This window comes from Carlito syrichta, unplaced genomic scaffold (genome assembly GCF_000164805.1).
Source record: "Carlito syrichta isolate Samal-C Ts95f unplaced genomic scaffold, Tarsius_syrichta-2.0.1 Scaffold67773, whole genome shotgun sequence".
In the NCBI taxonomy this organism is placed as follows: Eukaryota; Metazoa; Chordata; class Mammalia; order Primates; family Tarsiidae; genus Carlito; species Carlito syrichta.
Genome location: NW_007011869.1, coordinates 180,253 through 197,414, shown reverse-complemented (window position 1 = coordinate 197,414; position 17,162 = coordinate 180,253). Strand labels below are relative to the sequence as shown.

At 48.0% G+C, this 17,162-nt stretch overlaps 1 protein-coding gene across 2 annotated transcripts in view; it reads left to right on the top strand.

Annotated features, from left to right (window-relative positions):
• Positions 1-17,162, top strand: part of LOC103253710 (IQ motif and SEC7 domain-containing protein 2) — an 88,252-nt gene that overhangs the window by 65,432 nt on the left and 5,658 nt on the right. For both annotated transcript variants that reach the window (XM_021709356.1, XM_021709357.1), the window contains exons 3-11: positions 657-918; positions 2,598-2,999; positions 5,353-6,248; positions 7,569-7,730; positions 8,224-8,346; positions 9,472-9,638; positions 12,583-12,722; positions 13,516-13,641; positions 16,128-16,227. In XM_021709356.1, the coding sequence (XP_021565031.1) occupies positions 657-918; positions 2,598-2,999; positions 5,353-6,248; positions 7,569-7,730; positions 8,224-8,346; positions 9,472-9,638; positions 12,583-12,722; positions 13,516-13,641; positions 16,128-16,227 (2,378 nt within the window). The remainder of the gene's footprint in view (positions 1-656; positions 919-2,597; positions 3,000-5,352; positions 6,249-7,568; positions 7,731-8,223; positions 8,347-9,471; positions 9,639-12,582; positions 12,723-13,515; positions 13,642-16,127; positions 16,228-17,162) is intronic.

The following is a 17,162-nucleotide window of genomic DNA, read 5'->3' as shown; positions in this document are numbered from 1 at the left end:
GGGGGGGCCGGGTGCGGGGGGGGCCTCGGGCTGCGGGGGACAGAGCTGGGAGGGGGTGGCACTTGGAAGGAGCTGATCTGGATGATGCTGGGGATTAACTGAGAGAGAAACCACTGCAAGCTGTTTTGGGGACAGGGCTGGAAGGGGATAGAGCTATGAGGGGAAGAGATCTTGAGGGAGGGGTAGAGCCGTGGGGGAACTTGTCCCTCTGGGGAAAGAGGGTTTGAGGATAGAACTGTTAGGGGACAGGACTATTAGAAAAAGGGGCTTGACAGGACAGGGCTGGGAGGAGAGTGGTCTGGGGAGAAAGCTGTTAGGAGACCAGGCTGTGAGGGGTGAGTAGGGCTGGGGACAAGACAGAGCCTTGGGGGAAAGGAGTCTAAGAGGATAGCCCCATGCGGGGATGGGGCTGAGAGGGAATGAGGATAGGACTGTGAAGGCAAGAGGGTTCGAAGCGAAGGGACTGTGGAGAAAGTGGGGAGACAGCCTGAAGGCTAGGACTGCCCTCTAGCTTTTAGGTGCTCAGTCCTTAAGTCTGTGAGGAAGCAGGAGTGGATGGGATTGGGGGCAGGGATCTGGCCCACGCACTGTCAGTCTGGCTACACGGGCCCCTCTCCTGTTCCCACATCCTGGCTCATCTTATCTCATCCCCACAGTGTGGAGGGTGATGCCCCAGGCAGTGACCTGAGCACAGCAGTTGATAGTCCCGGGAGCCAACCCCCCTACCGGCTGAGCCAGCTGCCCCCCACCAGCAGCCACATGGGGGCCCCCCCTGCTGGGGTGGGCCTTCCCTGGGCTCAGCGGGCACGCCTCCAGCCAGCCAGTGTTGCCCTGAGGAAGCAGGAGGAGGAGGAGATCAAGCGCTCCAAGGCATTATCGGACAGCTATGAACTCTCCACGGACCTGCAGGACAAGAAGGTGCAGAAGAGGCGGCTCTCTGGTTGGGGTTGGGAATGGGGATGGGAATGTGGGCACCAAGGAAGGGGTTGGGATGTGGCGCTTGAGGATGTGGCGCTGGGGGTGGTATTCAGGAAAGAATAATGAAACTGGAATTGGAGAGACTGGCTCTAGGCCCCTTCATTCCACTGGGGACATGCTTATTCACCATCCATTCGCTGAGTCTTGTATTCACTCAGCAGATATTTACTGAGCTCCCTGCCCAGGTCTTGGAGATGTAAAGATGAACCTGGTCCTCAAAAACTCGGTCTCATGGGGATGCACACACATCAGTTGGCAATTTCAGAACAGTGCCGTGCAATATATTGTTTAACCTTAAAAAAAAGAAAGGTGGAGGGAGGGGAGGGTAAATTCTACATATAGGAGAAAAAACTGGAAGGACATAGGTCGTATACCTAAATGTTAATTATGCTTATGCCTAGGTGTTTGGAATTTAGGTAAGCCGATCTTCTTTCCTTCCTTCCTTCCTTCCCTCCCTCCTCCCTCCCTCCTTCCCTCCCTTCCCCTCCTCCTTCCCTCCTTGCTTCTTTTTCTCTTTCCCGCCCTCCTTCTCTTCCTGTTTTGTTCTCTCTTACTCCTTCCTTTCCTTCTTGGTCTCCACTTATTTCTTCCTTTTTCTTTTTCTTTTTGCTTCTCTGCTTTTTTCTTTTTCTTTCTTTCTTTTTTTTTTGAGTTGGAGTCTCACTCTGTCGCCCAGACTGGAGTGCAGTGGCCGCTCCTGGCCACCGCAGCCTGGACCTGCTGGGCTCCGGCGATCCTTCCTCCTCAGCCTTCCAAGTAGCCGAAATTACAGGCATGCGCTACACCCGGCTGATTTTTTGATTGATTGTGGAGATGAGGTCTCACTGCCTAGGCGGATCTCGAACCCACGGGCTCAGGCAATCCACTCACCTCAGCCTCCCAAAGGCGCAAGATTACAGGCTGAGCCACCGAGCCCGGCAATATTTTGATTTATTGTAGAGACGAGGTCTCACCAAGTTGCCCAGGCTGGCTTAAAACCCATGGGTTCCGGCAATCCTCTCACCTCGACCTCTCAAAGTGCTGGGATTATAGGCTGAGCCACCGCGCCTGGCCCTTATTGCCTGTTTGAATTTTCTGCGTAGCACTAGCGGGTCCATAATCTTTTTCCCAACTATTTTTGAATAATCAACATGTACTTTTTGTAAATAAAAAAAAAAACACAGGCTGGGCGTGGTGGCTTAAGCCTGTAATCCCAGCACTTTTTGGGGCTGAGGCGAGAGGATTGCCTGAGCCCGCGGATTCGTAACCAACCTGGGCAACATGGTGAGACCTCGTCTCTACAATAAATGAAAAAATTAGCTGGGCATGGTAGCATGCGCCTGTAGTTCCGGCTACTTGGAAGGCTGAGGCGGAAGGATCGCCTGAGCCCAGCAGGTCAAGGCTGTGTTGGCCATGAGTGTGCCACTGCACTCCAGCCTGGGCTATGGAGTGAAACTCCGACTCAAAAATAATAATAATAATCTAATCCCATGTGACCAGTGCTATAGTGCTATCTGAGATTCAAGTGAGAAGGCACTGAGCACACCGCAGATAGCTGTGACCTCGGTGGGGGTGGTGCGGTTGAGGGCCCAGGACATTGAGGATTTCTGACCTTGTTCCCCTCGATGCTCCCCTGCCAGGTGGAAATGCTGGAGAGGAAGTATGGGGGCTCCTTCCTGAGCCGTAGAGCTGCCAGGACCATCCAGACAGCCTTCCGCCAATACCGCATGAACAAAAACTTTGAGCGACTACGCAGCTCAGCTTCAGAAAGCCGCATGTCCCGCCGTATCATCCTTTCCAACATGCGGATGCAGTTCTCCTTTGAGGAATATGAGAAGGCACAGAACCCCGCGTACTTCGAGGGCAAGCCTGCCTCGCTGGACGAGGGTGCCATGGCTGGTGCCCGGAGCCACCGGCTTGAACGGGGACTCCCATATGGAGGTTCCTGTGGTGGGGGCATCGATGGTGGTGGAAGCTCCGTCACTACATCTGGAGAATTTTCGAATGACATCACAGAGCTTGAGGACTCCTTCTCCAAACAGGTCAGAATCCCTGAAAAGGGCCTTTCTTCCCCATCCCCATGTTCTGGCTACTCCTGCTTCTTTTTACCTAGATTGAAAACGGAAAGAAGTTGCACACCAGGCATTTAATAACAGATAGCTACCATTTGAATTGGAACTGTGAGTATGATGAGAAAGAACTGGCAAGACAAAAAAATTACATTGTTAGAACAAGCAAGTTAAAAGTATGGGTATATAGAACAAATCAGAAAATAAAAGTTCTCACTATTTGAAACTTGATCTACTATCAGATAAAGGCTTAACTAACAGGTAACGAGTTCATACTACGTGCCAGGTGCTGTGTATGCTTCATACCAGACCTGTGAGGCAGGGATTATTATCCGCATCTTACAGAGGAGGAGACTGCAGCTAAGGAACTGGTTCTGGTCCTTGTTCTCAAAGATCTCCCAGTCCAGTAGGAAATTGCAGATATATGTGTGCATTACTGTCTCCTGAAATAGAGTATGCTCAGAGCCATGAGAAAGGCTATAGTGTAATGTATTGTGGGAACTCAGAGGAGGGAGAAGAAACTTTATTCTGGAAGGACTAGAGAAGGCTTCTTTGAGAAAACAGCATTGGAGCTGGGCCTTACCAGACAGAGAAGATTTAGCAAGTTAGAAATAGTTGAGAGGGTGTTGCTTGCATAGGCATTGCATCAGCAACAGCACAGAAGGGTGGGAGTGTAACGCAGTAAGAGATCATTCTAGACTTGGAGTGTGTCAGCATACCTGCCCAGGTGAGAATCCCAGTTCTTCCATTTCCCAGCTACATGGTCTTGGGCAGACTGTTTAACCACACTGAAACATGATCAATAAAATGGCTAGAAAACCTTTATGAATCTTCAAAACAGCTCTAAAAAGGTTTTCTAGCCATTTTATTGATCATGTTTCACTCTGTTCTAACCTCTATGATGGGACCATGCCATCAGCCTGGGCATGCTGCCTTGGAGCTAGTGAAGAGCTAGAGGGAAGGAAAGAAGTTATATAGAGGGCAGATCTGTATCATTCATCATTCATTCATACAACAAAGATTTAATTGAACATCTCTTCTGTGTCAAACAATATGTTGAGCTGAGCTAAAAATAGAGAAAGCAGGCCTGGACCCATCCCTCAAAGGAGGAATGGGGAACAGGAGATCATAGCCTGGTGGGAAGACAGAGGAACTTGGTCTCAGTTCTGAGTGCTATATAAGTCAGATGGGAAGTGTGTTCATTATCTGTTGCTGCATAACATATTACCCTAAAATTTAGTAGCTTAAAACTGACCTGAGAGACTAAGCTTAAATAACAAACATTCATTATCTCATATAGTTTCTGAGGGCCAGGAAACTGGGAATAGCTTGGCTGGGTGGTTCTGGCTCAGGGACTCTCATAAGGCTGCAGTCAGGCTGTAGGTTGGGACTATAGTATCTAACGACTAGATTGGGGCTGACAGTCTGCTTCTAAGCTCACTCATTTGGCTGTTGGCAGGAGGATTCAGTTCCTTACCATGTGGGCCTCTCTACAGGACTGTTCGTGATGTGGCTTTCCCCTAGGCGAGGGGTCTGAGAGAATACAAGCAAGCAAAAGCACTAAAGCAATAAAGACAGACGCTGCAGCCTTTATTCATTTATTTATATTTTTTAAGAGACAGGGTCTCACTCTGTGGCCCAGGCTAGAGTGCAGTGGTGTGATCATAGCTCACTGTAACTTTGACTTCCTGGGCTCAAGCAATCCTCCCACCTCAGCCTTCCAAGTAGCTGGGGCTACAGGCATGCACTGCCATGCCTAGCTAATTTTTAATTTTCTTTTTAGAGACCAGGTCTCACTGTGTTTCCCAGGCTGGTCTTAAACTCCTGGGCTCAAGCAATCCTCCCACCTCAGCCTCCCAGGTCTCTCAAAAGCATTAGGATTACAGGCATGAGCCACCACACCCAGCCTCTGCAGTCTTTTAAAACCTAATCTCGGGCCAGGATTTCCTAAAAGAGAATTTCCACAAGAGGAAGCTGGGATTTTGGTTTACCCTAAGGGATGGCAGAGGCAGGAATGTGGCTTGAATTAAGGAAGAGATAACTTTGGCTGGGATCTATACGGACACAAAGAAGGTATTGGGGTACCTGAGAAGGGAACTTGTGGGCATTAGTCCCAGCTCCTATGAGTTCACAATGGTTTCCTGGCAGCCATTTTGTAGACCTAAGAGAACTATCAGGGATGGGAGAGGGGAATCCACCTTCTTGGCTGATCCACCAGGATTCCCCCTTTTTCTTTCCCTCCCTCTCTCATTCCCACCCTTCCACCATTTCTCTCATCTTTCCTTCCTTTCTTTCCCTTTCCCTCCTTCTCTTCCCCTCAACACAGGTAAAGTCTCTGGCTGAATCCATCGACGAGGCCCTGAACTGCCACCCATCAGGGCCCATGTCTGAAGAGCCAGGGTCAGCCCAACTGGAGAAGCGGGAGTCAAAGGAACAGCAAGAGGACAGCTCCGCCACATCTTTCAGTGACCTTCCCCTCTACCTGGATGACCCAGTTCCCCCACCATCCCCTGAGCGACTGCCTAGCACAGAGCCCCCACCCCAGGGCCGACCCGAGTTCTGGGCTCCAGCCCCTCTCCCACCAGTTCCTCCACCAGTGCCATCAGGGACCCGGGAAGATGGTAGCCGTGAGGAAGGCACTCGCAGAGGTCCTGGGTGCTTGGAGTGCCGGGATTTCCGGCTGCGGGCTGCCCACCTTCCCCTGCTTACCATTGAGCCTCCTAGTGACAGCTCTGTGGACCTGAGTGACCGCTCAGATCGTGGCTCTGTCCACCGCCAGCTGGTGTATGAGGCTGATGGTTGCAGCCCCCATGGGACCCTGAAGCACAAGGGGCCACCAGGCAGGGCCCCGATCCCACACCGCCACTACCCAGCCCCTGAGGGCCCAGCCCCAGCTCCACCAGGGCCCCTGCCACCAGCCCCCAACAGTGGCACTGGGCCCAGTGGTGTGGCTGGGAGTCGGAGGTTGGGGAAGTGCGAGGCAGCAGGCGAGAACTCTGATGGTGGAGATAATGAGAGCCTTGAGAGCTCCAGCAATTCCAATGAGACCATCAACTGCAGCTCTGGCTCCTCTTCTCGGGACAGCCTGAGAGAGCCTCCAGCCACTGGCCTGTGCAAGCAAACTTACCAGCGGGAGACGAGGCACAGCTGGGACTCACCAGCCTTTAACAATGACGTGGTACAGAGGCGGCACTACAGAATTGGCCTCAACCTCTTCAATAAGTATGTGCTCCCTGTTCTGGCCTCCTCATTCCTTCCTACCCTGCCATAGGCACTTTGGTCCCTGGGGCTGAACTCCAGGTGGTGATCCTGATTCTGCCACCCACTCATTTTGTGGAATGGCATGCCTCCCCAGCTATCCAGGGGGAGGGTAATAGAGTAGAGGGATCTCCAACACACTTAGGTCTTGGTCCTAATACTGTCTCTGACTGGCTGTGTGATCTTGGGTGAGATGTCCCCATGAAATGGATTCTGAATTTTGTCCCCCCACTCCCTCCCTTTTAGAGGGGAAGTGATATGATGTATAAAGAGCCCTAGACTGCAAAACAGGAGACCTAGATCCCCCAGTCTGCTTTTGGCCAGACACACTGCATAGTCCTGGGCAAGGTCTGTTCCTTCCTTGGGCTTCATTTTTTCCATCTATTGACTAGCTGGGTATGTATGTGTGAGGTGTTGGAGGGCAGAGTGGTGTACTGGGCTACTCAGTGACCATGACAGAGCTCTTTCTAGGTGCCTGATCTTGTGCCAGGTGCTTAGGAGTGGGGTGGGAGTGTGACATTTAATTAGAAAATAATGAAAAACATTAGATGTAATGCCTTGCATCTTTATAGTCTATTAAACACTGCCACCTATATTTAATTCTCACAATAATTCAGCAAGATGGGTAGTAGTGTCACCATTTTATAGATAAGAAACCGAGGCTTGGAGAAGTAAGGGGAGTTGTTCTGGGTCATATAACTGGGAAGTAATGAATCTGAGACTCTTATAGCACCAATGATTCTTCCAAAATTTAACCCCATGGAGTCCTAAGGCTCTGGGGTTCTGAGTATAGCCTAGCTCTCTGGAAATCTAATTGTCTATAGAAATATTCAAGAGGCTGGGTGACACCTGCCTAGGTGGGATGTGGGATATGGAACAAAGTAACCCCTTTACTTCTCCTCTATTCTGAGGGTCTGTGATTTGAAGAGAAGGCACTCAGGCCTTCTCCCAAGACTCCTTGGTACCTGCTGAGAATATCAGAGCTCTGGCATAGAGCAGACTCTCATGGGATACTGATTTTCTTTCACCTGTGGTATAGTTCCAGTGAAAGAGGAAGTTGAGTTGAAGATTGGAAATTTGAAGCTCTGTGAGATGCGCAAGTAGCTTCTTCTCCCTGGGCCTCAGTTTTCTTATCTGTACCGTGAAAGGATTGGACCAAATTATATATTTGGTTTTTTTGGTTCTCTGAGGCCATTAACTATGGACCCCAAATTAGCTTATGATATGGGACAGAGCACAGTTCCAGCAAGATAGTCATCTCATCTACTTCCTTTCTTTCTGCAGGAAGCCAGAGAAGGGAATCCAGTATCTGATTGAGCGGGGCTTTCTGTCAGACACACCGGTGGGAGTGGCTCACTTCATCCTGGAACGAAAAGGCCTCAGCCGGCAGATGATAGGGGAATTCCTAGGGAATCGACAGAAGCAGTTCAACAGAGATGTGTTGGAGTGAGGACCCCAGGCTGGGGCAGGCTGGGGCAGGGATTCCTGGAAAAAGAGGGAAAGAAGGAGGAAGGGGGCAGCCTGTTCTTTGTCCTTTTGGCTTAAATAAACTTTTCAAAACAGGATGGATAGACCTTCCTGCTCCTATACCCTTCTTCCTCAAAGGGGTCTGATGTCTCTTGGCCCTACTGCTAAGTCTTCTGGGTGGCCCTGGGCAAGATATGCTCATCCTATGGCCTACTTTGGGCCTCAGTTTTCCTGTCTCTGAAATGAATAAGTTGATGGAAAGGATCCTTTGTGACCATGTGTCTTGCCTCGATTTTCTGGGATGGATTCAGTTTCAAACATTACATCCTTCACGTCTGTTTGCTTGGGCCACAGGTCTTGGTTTTGGTAGTCTGTCAGTGAGGGTGTTGGTCCTTTTGAGCAGGTCTGGGTGGGTCAGAGGTTTTCTGCAGAGGAATTGAGAACACCACACACCCCCCTCTTTGCTCCTTAGCTGTGTGGTGGATGAGATGGACTTCTCCTCCATGGATTTGGATGATGCACTCCGGAAGTTCCAATCCCATATCCGGGTTCAGGGTGAGGCTCAGAAAGTAGAGCGACTCATTGAAGCCTTCAGGTATGCCTGCTTCCCACTCCTGAAGCTGCCCCTCCCTACTTTGGGCAGCAATGTAGTATGTGTCTACAAGTCACCCCCCTGAGCCTCATACTTTCCTCACCATAAAGCAGAAATGATAAATCCTATTTTGCAAGGCAGTTGTGAGGATTAGAGGTAGTGCATATGAAGTATCTAGTTCAGCATCTGGGACATGGACATTCAATAAGTGACAGCATCAGCAATAGCAGCTAATGTTCATGGAGCACATACTAGGTATCAGGTGTGGAGCATTTTACATTGATTCTTTTACTGAATATTTACAGTCACCTTATGAGGTAGGTGCTTCTGTTATTATTCCCATTTGCAGATAAGAAATCTGAAATTTAGAGAGGTTAAGTAAGTAACTAGCCCAGAGTCCTAAGGTAAGTGATAGAACCAAGATTTGAACTCAAGTGTGGCTGACTCCATGGTCCATCCATGCCTTTAACCATTATACTCTTCCATAAATGCTTTGGAAATTAGATAGACTGGGGTCTAAGTCCTGGTTCTACCACTTTAGGGTATTTTGAAGAGAAACAGGAGTTGCTGAGAATTTGTTTCTCATAATGGGAGAAGGGTTTGCTTTACAGTCAGAAAGATTTGGGCTTTTTTTTTAGCTTTTTAATTTTTGGTAGAAATGGGGTCTCCCAGTATTGCCCAGGCTTGTTGTGAACTCCTGTCTTCAAGCTATCCTCCCACCACAGCCTCCCAAAGTACTAGGATTATAGGCATGAGCCACTATGCCTGACCAAATCTGTGTTTTTATCCTGGCTTCATCATTTACCAGCTCTATTAACCTGAGCAAATTATCTCACCACTTTGAGCTTCAACCACTTCATCTGTAAAAATGAGACTGCCAATAACTACCTTGCAAGATTGTGATAGGATTACATGAGGCAGTATACATAAATCCCCAGGCAAAGCTCTATAAAAGGCATTTATTCTGATTTGTACATGCTAGTCTAGGAGAAACTCTGAAGAGGATAGATCCAGAGGGCTAGGGAGTATTTCCTGTAGGAAAGGATTGGTGGTGCCAGACTGGGCAAATGGTGGGTAGGTGGAGATTGCTGGTGCCTGAGTCTGTTTTTGGCCCCTTCTGCCCTGCAGCCAGCGGTACTGTGTCTGTAACCCAGCCCTTGTGCGCCAGTTCCGGAATCCAGACACCATCTTCATCCTTGCTTTTGCCATCATCCTCCTCAATACTGACATGTACAGTCCCAGCGTCAAGGCTGAACGAAAGATGAAACTAGATGACTTCATCAAGAACCTGAGAGGTGACCAGAATTATCTATCCGCTTTTTCTGCTCTTCACCTGGGAGGGGAGGTGGGCTAGGAGAAGGATGAGGGAGATCCCATCTGTCCCTTGGAAATTAAAGTGATGCTGTTACTTTCTGCCAAGGCTGGATGTTCCCAGGGCATTTACTTATTCATTCACTCAAATAGTTGTTTTCTCATTTATGTACTACTGAGTATTTACTGAGCATCCAATGTGTATCAGGCTTCTAGGTCCTGGGGTTCTAGCAGTGAACATGATAGATAAAAGTCCTGGCTCTTACAGGGCTTACACTAATTCACTCATTCAGGCATTCACTTGTCTGTTCCTTACTTCCTCTTTCCTTCTCTCCTTTGTTTATGCCCATAAGGACTCATGTATTATGTTAGGTAACCTTTTTTCCACTCATGCATTCATTTATCACTCAACCAACCAACCAGCTCGCCATTCGACACTTAGTGCCTAGTATATGCCAAGCCCCATGATGGCGGCTAAGGACAATGAAGGCGAGTCTGCCGTAGTCCCTGCTATAAAAGAGTTCCCTGTGTGTGGGAGAGACTGAATGGTAGTACCCAGATAACTAGCACAAGACAGAAAGTGAACAGTGACATCAGAGAGGTCAAAAGTGCAGTCAGAGCTCAAAGGAGGGAGAACTCACCTCCAGCTAGCTTTCTGGAAGAAGCAGTTTTTTGGTGGGTTTTTTTTTTTTTTGAGTCGGAGTCTTACTCTGTCACCCAGGCTGAAGTGCAGTGGCATACTCACGGCCACCACAGCCTTGACCTGCTGGGCTCAGGTGATCCTTCCGCCTCAGCCTTCCAAGTAGCTAGAACTACAGGTGAGCACTACCACGCCTGGCTTATTTTTTTTATTTTATTTTAGAGACGAGGTCTTACCAAGTTGCCCAAGCTGGTCTCAAACCCCTGAGCTCAGGCAATCCTCTCGCCTTGGCCTCTCAAAGTGCTGGGATTACAGGCTTAAATCACTGTGCCTGGCCTGGAAGTAGTATTTTTATTTTAAGGTGGGCCTTGAAGGCATGAAGAAAGTAACAGAACAGAGATAGAAGAGGGCTTACCTATCAGTGAGAATAACAAAGGCACAAAGGCAGGAAAATGTAAAGTTGTTTAGAGAACAACTGAGATGGGTTCCCTGATGGTTGGAAAGGTCAGCTGGAAACCAATATATGAGGGCCTTGAATGCCAGAGGTGTCACTTTTGACCTTTTTTTTGGTTTATTCTATTGATGTCAAGCCCGCCTCTCACCAAAGAGCAGCCCACTAAAAATGGCACATATGTTAAGATTATTTAACAGAAATTAAAGAGGCAAATAGAGTTGAGGGAAAAAAAAGACCCCAATAACAAGACAAACTGACTGACCATTCGGGTTAGCACAGTTGATAGGTTTTAAGCTCTCTGGCAGTTAAGATTTAAAAAAAAAAAAAGATGGTGGGATGAAGGATGTTCCTTTAGTACCTGTCCAAGGAGGTATGGCATTTCCAAAGGAAAAAAACATTTTTCCTAGCAGAAGGTTTAGAGAGAAGAGTGAATGGGTTTCATTCAGCAGATAATCAGGAGTGGAGAAGGAACGTGAATGTGGAAGGAAGGAGTTAGGCAAATCACAGGCCATTTGGAGTTATCTCCTAGAATCCTTCATCCATTCTCTTGCTGCTGTTCTCTCTCTCTAATACATATATATACATACATACACACACACACATATATATGTATGGATGTGATATATATGTATGTATATCCTTTCCCCTCCAATTATTAAGTGGATAAGTAAGCAAACAAAATGAAAGTAATGCATGCTTATTTCAGAAATTGTGGGAAATTCAGAAAATTAGAAAATTTATTTTAATTACCTAAAATTCTGCCCCCTAGAGGCAACTATGGTTAATTTTTTGGTGTATCCTAGTCTTCTTCCCCTATGCATATGGAACTTTTTATATAGTTAAGATCATGCTATAAATGAAATTTATTATCTTACTCTTTTCACTTAAATTTCTGCAAGAATTTTCTCAACTGGGTGTGGTGGCTCATGCTTGTAATTCCAGCACTTTGGGAGGAGGAGGCTAGAGGATTGCCTGAGCCCAGGGGTTTGAGACCAGCCTGGGCAACTTGGCGAGACCTCATCTCTATAATAAATTACAAAATTATCTGGGCGTGGTGGTATGTGCCTGTAGTTCCAGCTACTTGGAAGGCTGAGGTGAAAGGATCGCCTGAGCCCAGCAGGTCAAGGCTGCGGTGGCCATGAATATGCCACTGCACTCCAGCCTGGGTGACAGAGTGAGACTCTGACTCAAAAAAAAAAAAAAAAAAAAAGAATCTTCTCATTCCGTTGAAGTCTTTTTGTAAGTGTCAAGTTTTTAATAGCTGTATATTAATTTTATTAAATGAACATACTCTTCTTAACTATTGCTCTATTGCTAGAACTTAGGCTGTTTCAAATTTTCCCCATAAATGGCACTTAGTGCGCATTCATGTACAGGTACCTTGTACATATTTCTGAGTAATTCCTTAGGGCAGATTCCTAAAAGAGGAATCACTGGGTCTGAACATTTAGGCTCTTGCCAAATCACCTTCCAAAATAGTTATGTTACAATAAATGCCCACTTCCCTGCACTCTTACAAGCACTGGATTTCATTCAAAATTATTTTTGCTAATAACAGGAAAGTAAAAAATACAGTAGCTGAAATTATTTTAATTATAGTATATTCTGAGTTGTTTAGACAAAATCCTCACCCTGGGGAAAACAGCAACTGGCTTTTGGGTTGAAGGACACCTTCCTTGCCCTGATCCTGGGTGAGGGGCCCAGGGTACTCACTGACCCTTAGTCCTCACTATTATTATGGCCCATGCCTGGGTATGATGTGTTGGGTATGAGAACCCCTACTACCTCCTACCCATATTTATGTGACATATCCCTGTGTTACTCCCCTACCCAGGGGTTGACAATGGTGAAGACATCCCCCGAGACCTCCTGGTGGGCATCTACCAGCGCATCCAGGGACGTGAACTGCGGACCAATGATGACCATGTGTCCCAGGTGCAGGCTGTGGAGCGCATGATTGTTGGCAAGAAACCGGTAAGTGCCTTGGCAGGCTGCAGAGGGGCCAGTGTTCAGGTCTGCCTCTGCCATTGAGTGGTAAGTCACTGCCCCTCCTTGGAACCTGGGTGACCCCTACCTACAATATGGAGTAAGTGACAATGCATTCCTCAGAAGGTCATGATGCAGATTAAATGAGACACTCCATTGCATTTAGCACATTGTAAGGCCCATAGTGGGTATGTATAAATACAAATATTAAGATTCTTTCCACCTCTGGTTTTGCCTGTCCATCCCAAGTACGGAGCCAAGCTAGTGGTGAGCTGAGAACCAAAGCAAGAACATGCTTTAGTCTTTTAGCCAACATACATTTACAGATGCCTTTCCACTGAACCCAGCATTTCACTGAGCTCCAGAGACATAGATAGGAGTCAGACGTGGTCTCTGTCTTTGGGGACACTCACAGACCAGTGGGGATAAGAGACAAAGACACAAGTAATACTTCTGCCTTATGGTCTAGTTTAGGAGAGAAGAAAGGAATTTTCAGTCTGGGGAAATCAGGGAAGGCTTCTTGGAAGAGATAACTTTGGAATTGGGATTTCAAGGAGAGTTGGAATATGACCATGTGGAGCCGGGTGAGAAAGGCATTCCACACAGAGGGTGCTATAGGGACAAAGGCAAGACAACAGAAAAGCTTACGCTTTCGTTGTTATACTCCTTGTGTCAGAATGACATATCAGAGGTCAACTTCTTGTGGTTGAATGTTAAGGTGCCGGAGGCCTGAAGCTGATGGGCTGAACATGCTGACACCTATCTCTTCATGCCTGACCAGGTCCTGTCTCTTCCTCACCGTCGACTGGTTTGCTGCTGCCAGCTCTATGAGGTGCCAGATCCAAACCGACCCCAGAGGCTAGGGTTGCATCAGCGGGAGGTCTTCCTCTTCAATGATCTCCTTGTGGTATGGGCTCTGTGGGGGAGGCGATGGGAGGTAGATGGTGAGCTTGACCTCTGGGTCTTGTGCCAACCATGTTGACATTGGTGTGTGGAGCATGGCAGGCAAGATGCTCTGCCATGCCATCTGTGTGGTCTTGGGCAAGGCACGGACCCTCTCTGCCCTTCCTTTTCCCCATGGATCCATTTGGAGGTAGTGACAGGCACACAGGGACAAAAAAAATAAGAGGACCAAGGGAGATGATAGACTTACAATCTAGGAAGTGGTAGGAAATTTCTCAGTTGACTTCAATAGCCCAGAGAGTTGGGATGAGGGAGGTGAACCTGTGACCCCTGGGTTCAGTCTGAAACCATTGAGTGATCGAGATGCTTGAAGTGATTCTTGAAACCAAGCTCATTACTATTACAGATATTTGTCTTTTAGGGGTGAGACTTTTAGGACTCTGTAGGTCAGAAGGGACTTTTAGGGTCTCCTGGGCAAAAACCAACTTCCGGGATGACCCCTGCTTGTATGACTGCAGGGACAGAAAGCTTTCCTTTAAGGCAGCCAGTTTGCCTTGTCAGATAGCTCTGATTGCTAGAATCTGTCTACCTGTGGGTTTTCTGCAGCGATTCTCACTTGACCCTTGGAAATACAAAGAACAAGTGTTCTCCCTCTGCTCCAAGATAGCTCTTTAGGGATCTGCGGGCAGCAATTCTGTCCTCCCTTGGTCTTCTCTCCTTTAGATTAGGGTTCTCAATTCTCAGCACTGTTGCTATTTGAGACTGAATAATTCTTTGTTGTAGGTGGCTGTTCTATGCATTGTATGCTGTTTACCAGCACCCTGGTCCCTACCTACTAGATGCCAGTAGCAACCCTTCAACCAAAAGTGTCCCAAGACATTGCTCAGTGTCCTTTGAGGGGCAATATCACCCCCAGTTGAGAATTGCTGCTTTATTTTTTATTTTTTTTTGAGTTGGAGTCTCACTGTGTCGCCCAGACTGGAGTGCAGTGGCACGCTCACGGCTACCATAGCCTCGACCTGCTGGGCTCTGGCGATCCTTCCTCCTCAGTCTTCCAAGTAACTAGAACTACAGGCATGCACCAACATGCCCAGCTTATTTTTTTTTTTTTTTTGAGTTGGAGTCTCACTCTGTTGCCCAGACTAGAGTGCAGTGGCCGCTCCCGGCCACCGCAGCCTCGACCTGCTGGGCTCCGGCGATCCTTCCGCCTCAGCCTTCCGAGTAGCTGGAACTACAGGCGCGCGCTACCATGCCCGGCTAATTTTTTGATTTATTGCAGAGATGAGGTCTCGCCAAGTTGCCCAGGTGGGTCTCGAACCCACGGGCTCAGGCAATTCACTCACCTCAGCCTCCCAAGGCATGGGATTACAGGCTGAGCCACCGAGCCTGGCTTATTTTTTGATTTATTGTAGAGATGCAGTCTCACCAAGTTGCCCAGGCTGATCTCGAACCCCTGGGCTCAGGTAATCCTCTTGCCTCGGCCTCCCAAAGTGCTGGGATTACAGGCTTGAGCCACCACACGCGGATGAGAATTGCTGCTTTAGATGAAGCACCTCCAATGCACTCTCTGAGCCCTTAGTTTCCTCCTCTGTGAAGTGGAGCTAACCCCTACCTCATAGGGTTGTCATGAGGTTGAAATAAGAGGTCATATGTGGATTAGCCTTACGTGAAGGAGTACGTAGCTCACACAGGTCCTGAGTCAATGTTTAGACATCCCAAGTGACACATCCCTCATGTGCTGACACCTGTGTGTGTCCAGCTCTATGTTAGGTACTAGGTATGCCAAGATGAATCAGACTCAGAACCTGTTCTCAGGGAGCTCATAGTCCGAAGGACCTTAAAAAGTGCTTTGCGTTACCATGCACTATAACCATCCCGAAATCAAAACATTTGCTTGTAAGGGCCACTTGCAAACTACTTGAGGTGTTTGCAGCCTATGTTCATTAAGTCCAAAGTACCCATGTACTTGACAAAAATCTTGGGTTGTTGAGAGGAAGACTTGTTAACTCCCTATGTGGGTGCAATAGAGATGGCCATTAAGTGCTGGCTCTGCTGGGGGTGGGTTGAGAGAACCTGAAAACCAGACTTCTGCCCTCCAGGCCAGAAGAGGGTGATCACACACTCGGAGGACAGTCATAGAGTCTGACAAGGAGAAGGTGCTGAATCAGCACTCTAGAACTCAGAAGAGGGTGGGGGGATCTCTCTGGGATGTTAGAACAGGCTTCCTGGAGGGAACAGCATTCAGTTAGTTCCTGTAAACATGGTGAATGCCTGTTGTGCATCGTCATGACATTAGAAACTTGCATTTTCTTTCATCTCTCCCATTCTGTTCCTCAAGCGTCCATTCTCCCCAGCTTGTGGGTATGTGTATTTGTGTGTGTATGTCTGTTAGTGGGGCTGGGAGGGGAGGGTAGTTACTGGAAATAGGTGCCACGTGGAAATTTCCCACCCCAAACCCTGCCTCTTGTCTTTTTCCCACCGCTGCCAAAGGTCACCAAAATTTTCCAGAAGAAGAAGATCTTGGTGACATACAGCTTCCGTCAGTCCTTTCCCCTCGTGGAAATGCACATGCAGCTCTTCCAGAATTCCTGTGAGTCCCTTCTTGGATCCCAGCTCCCAAGAGTCTATGCCATGGCCCCTAATGCCCATCTTTCATCCATACCAGCTCCAGTTTGTAGAGTCTTTTACAACTGGGCTGAGAGCTCTAAAACACCTCTTTGGGCCTGGAATGAGGGGCAGGCCGGGGTGGAGTATGGACTAGGGTCTAGCTCCTTGGGGGTCTACATTCTTGCAGAGAACCACAGTGTGTGTGTTCTCTGGTGGGCTAAAGAGATGGCGATCATGCTGTGCTCTGAAGGACTGGACCAGAGGAGCTTTGTTGGGTGGCATTCTGGGAAGCAGAAGCAATGTGAGTTGAGGCAGAGGTGTGAAGGAAAGGGTTTTGAGGGAGCAGTGCCTAGATCAGTTTGCCTTTACATCCTGGAGTATAGAGAGTAAGAGGGCCATGACTACCAGCAGTTCAGGGGCTTTGGGGCAAAGGAGGAGCTTCTGAAGATGCTCAAGCAGAGCAGAAACATGATCAGAGTTGGACATGAGAAAAATTATTTCATGGGCGGGGCACAATGGCTCCCACCTGTATTCCCTGTGCTTTGGGAGACCGAGCAGGAGGATTGCTCGAACCCAGGAATTCTAGACCAGCCTGGGCAACATAGCAAGGCCTTGTCTTTTTTGTTATTGTTGTTCATTTGTTTTTGTTTTTTTTTTAAAGGTGGATTTATTAAAGACAGAGATACACTGCAAGATAGCAGTGGGCAGTACAGCAGGCTATTATCTGTCGAGACCTTGTCTTTACAAAAACATTTTAAAAAGTTAGCCAGTTGTGGTGGTGCATTCCTATAGTCCTAGCTATTTGGGAGGCTGGCAAAGGAAGTTTGCTTGAGCCCAGGATTTGAAGGCTGCAGTGAGCCATGATCATGCTATTGCTCTCCAGCCTGGACAACTGAGTGAGACCCATAGAAAGAAAGA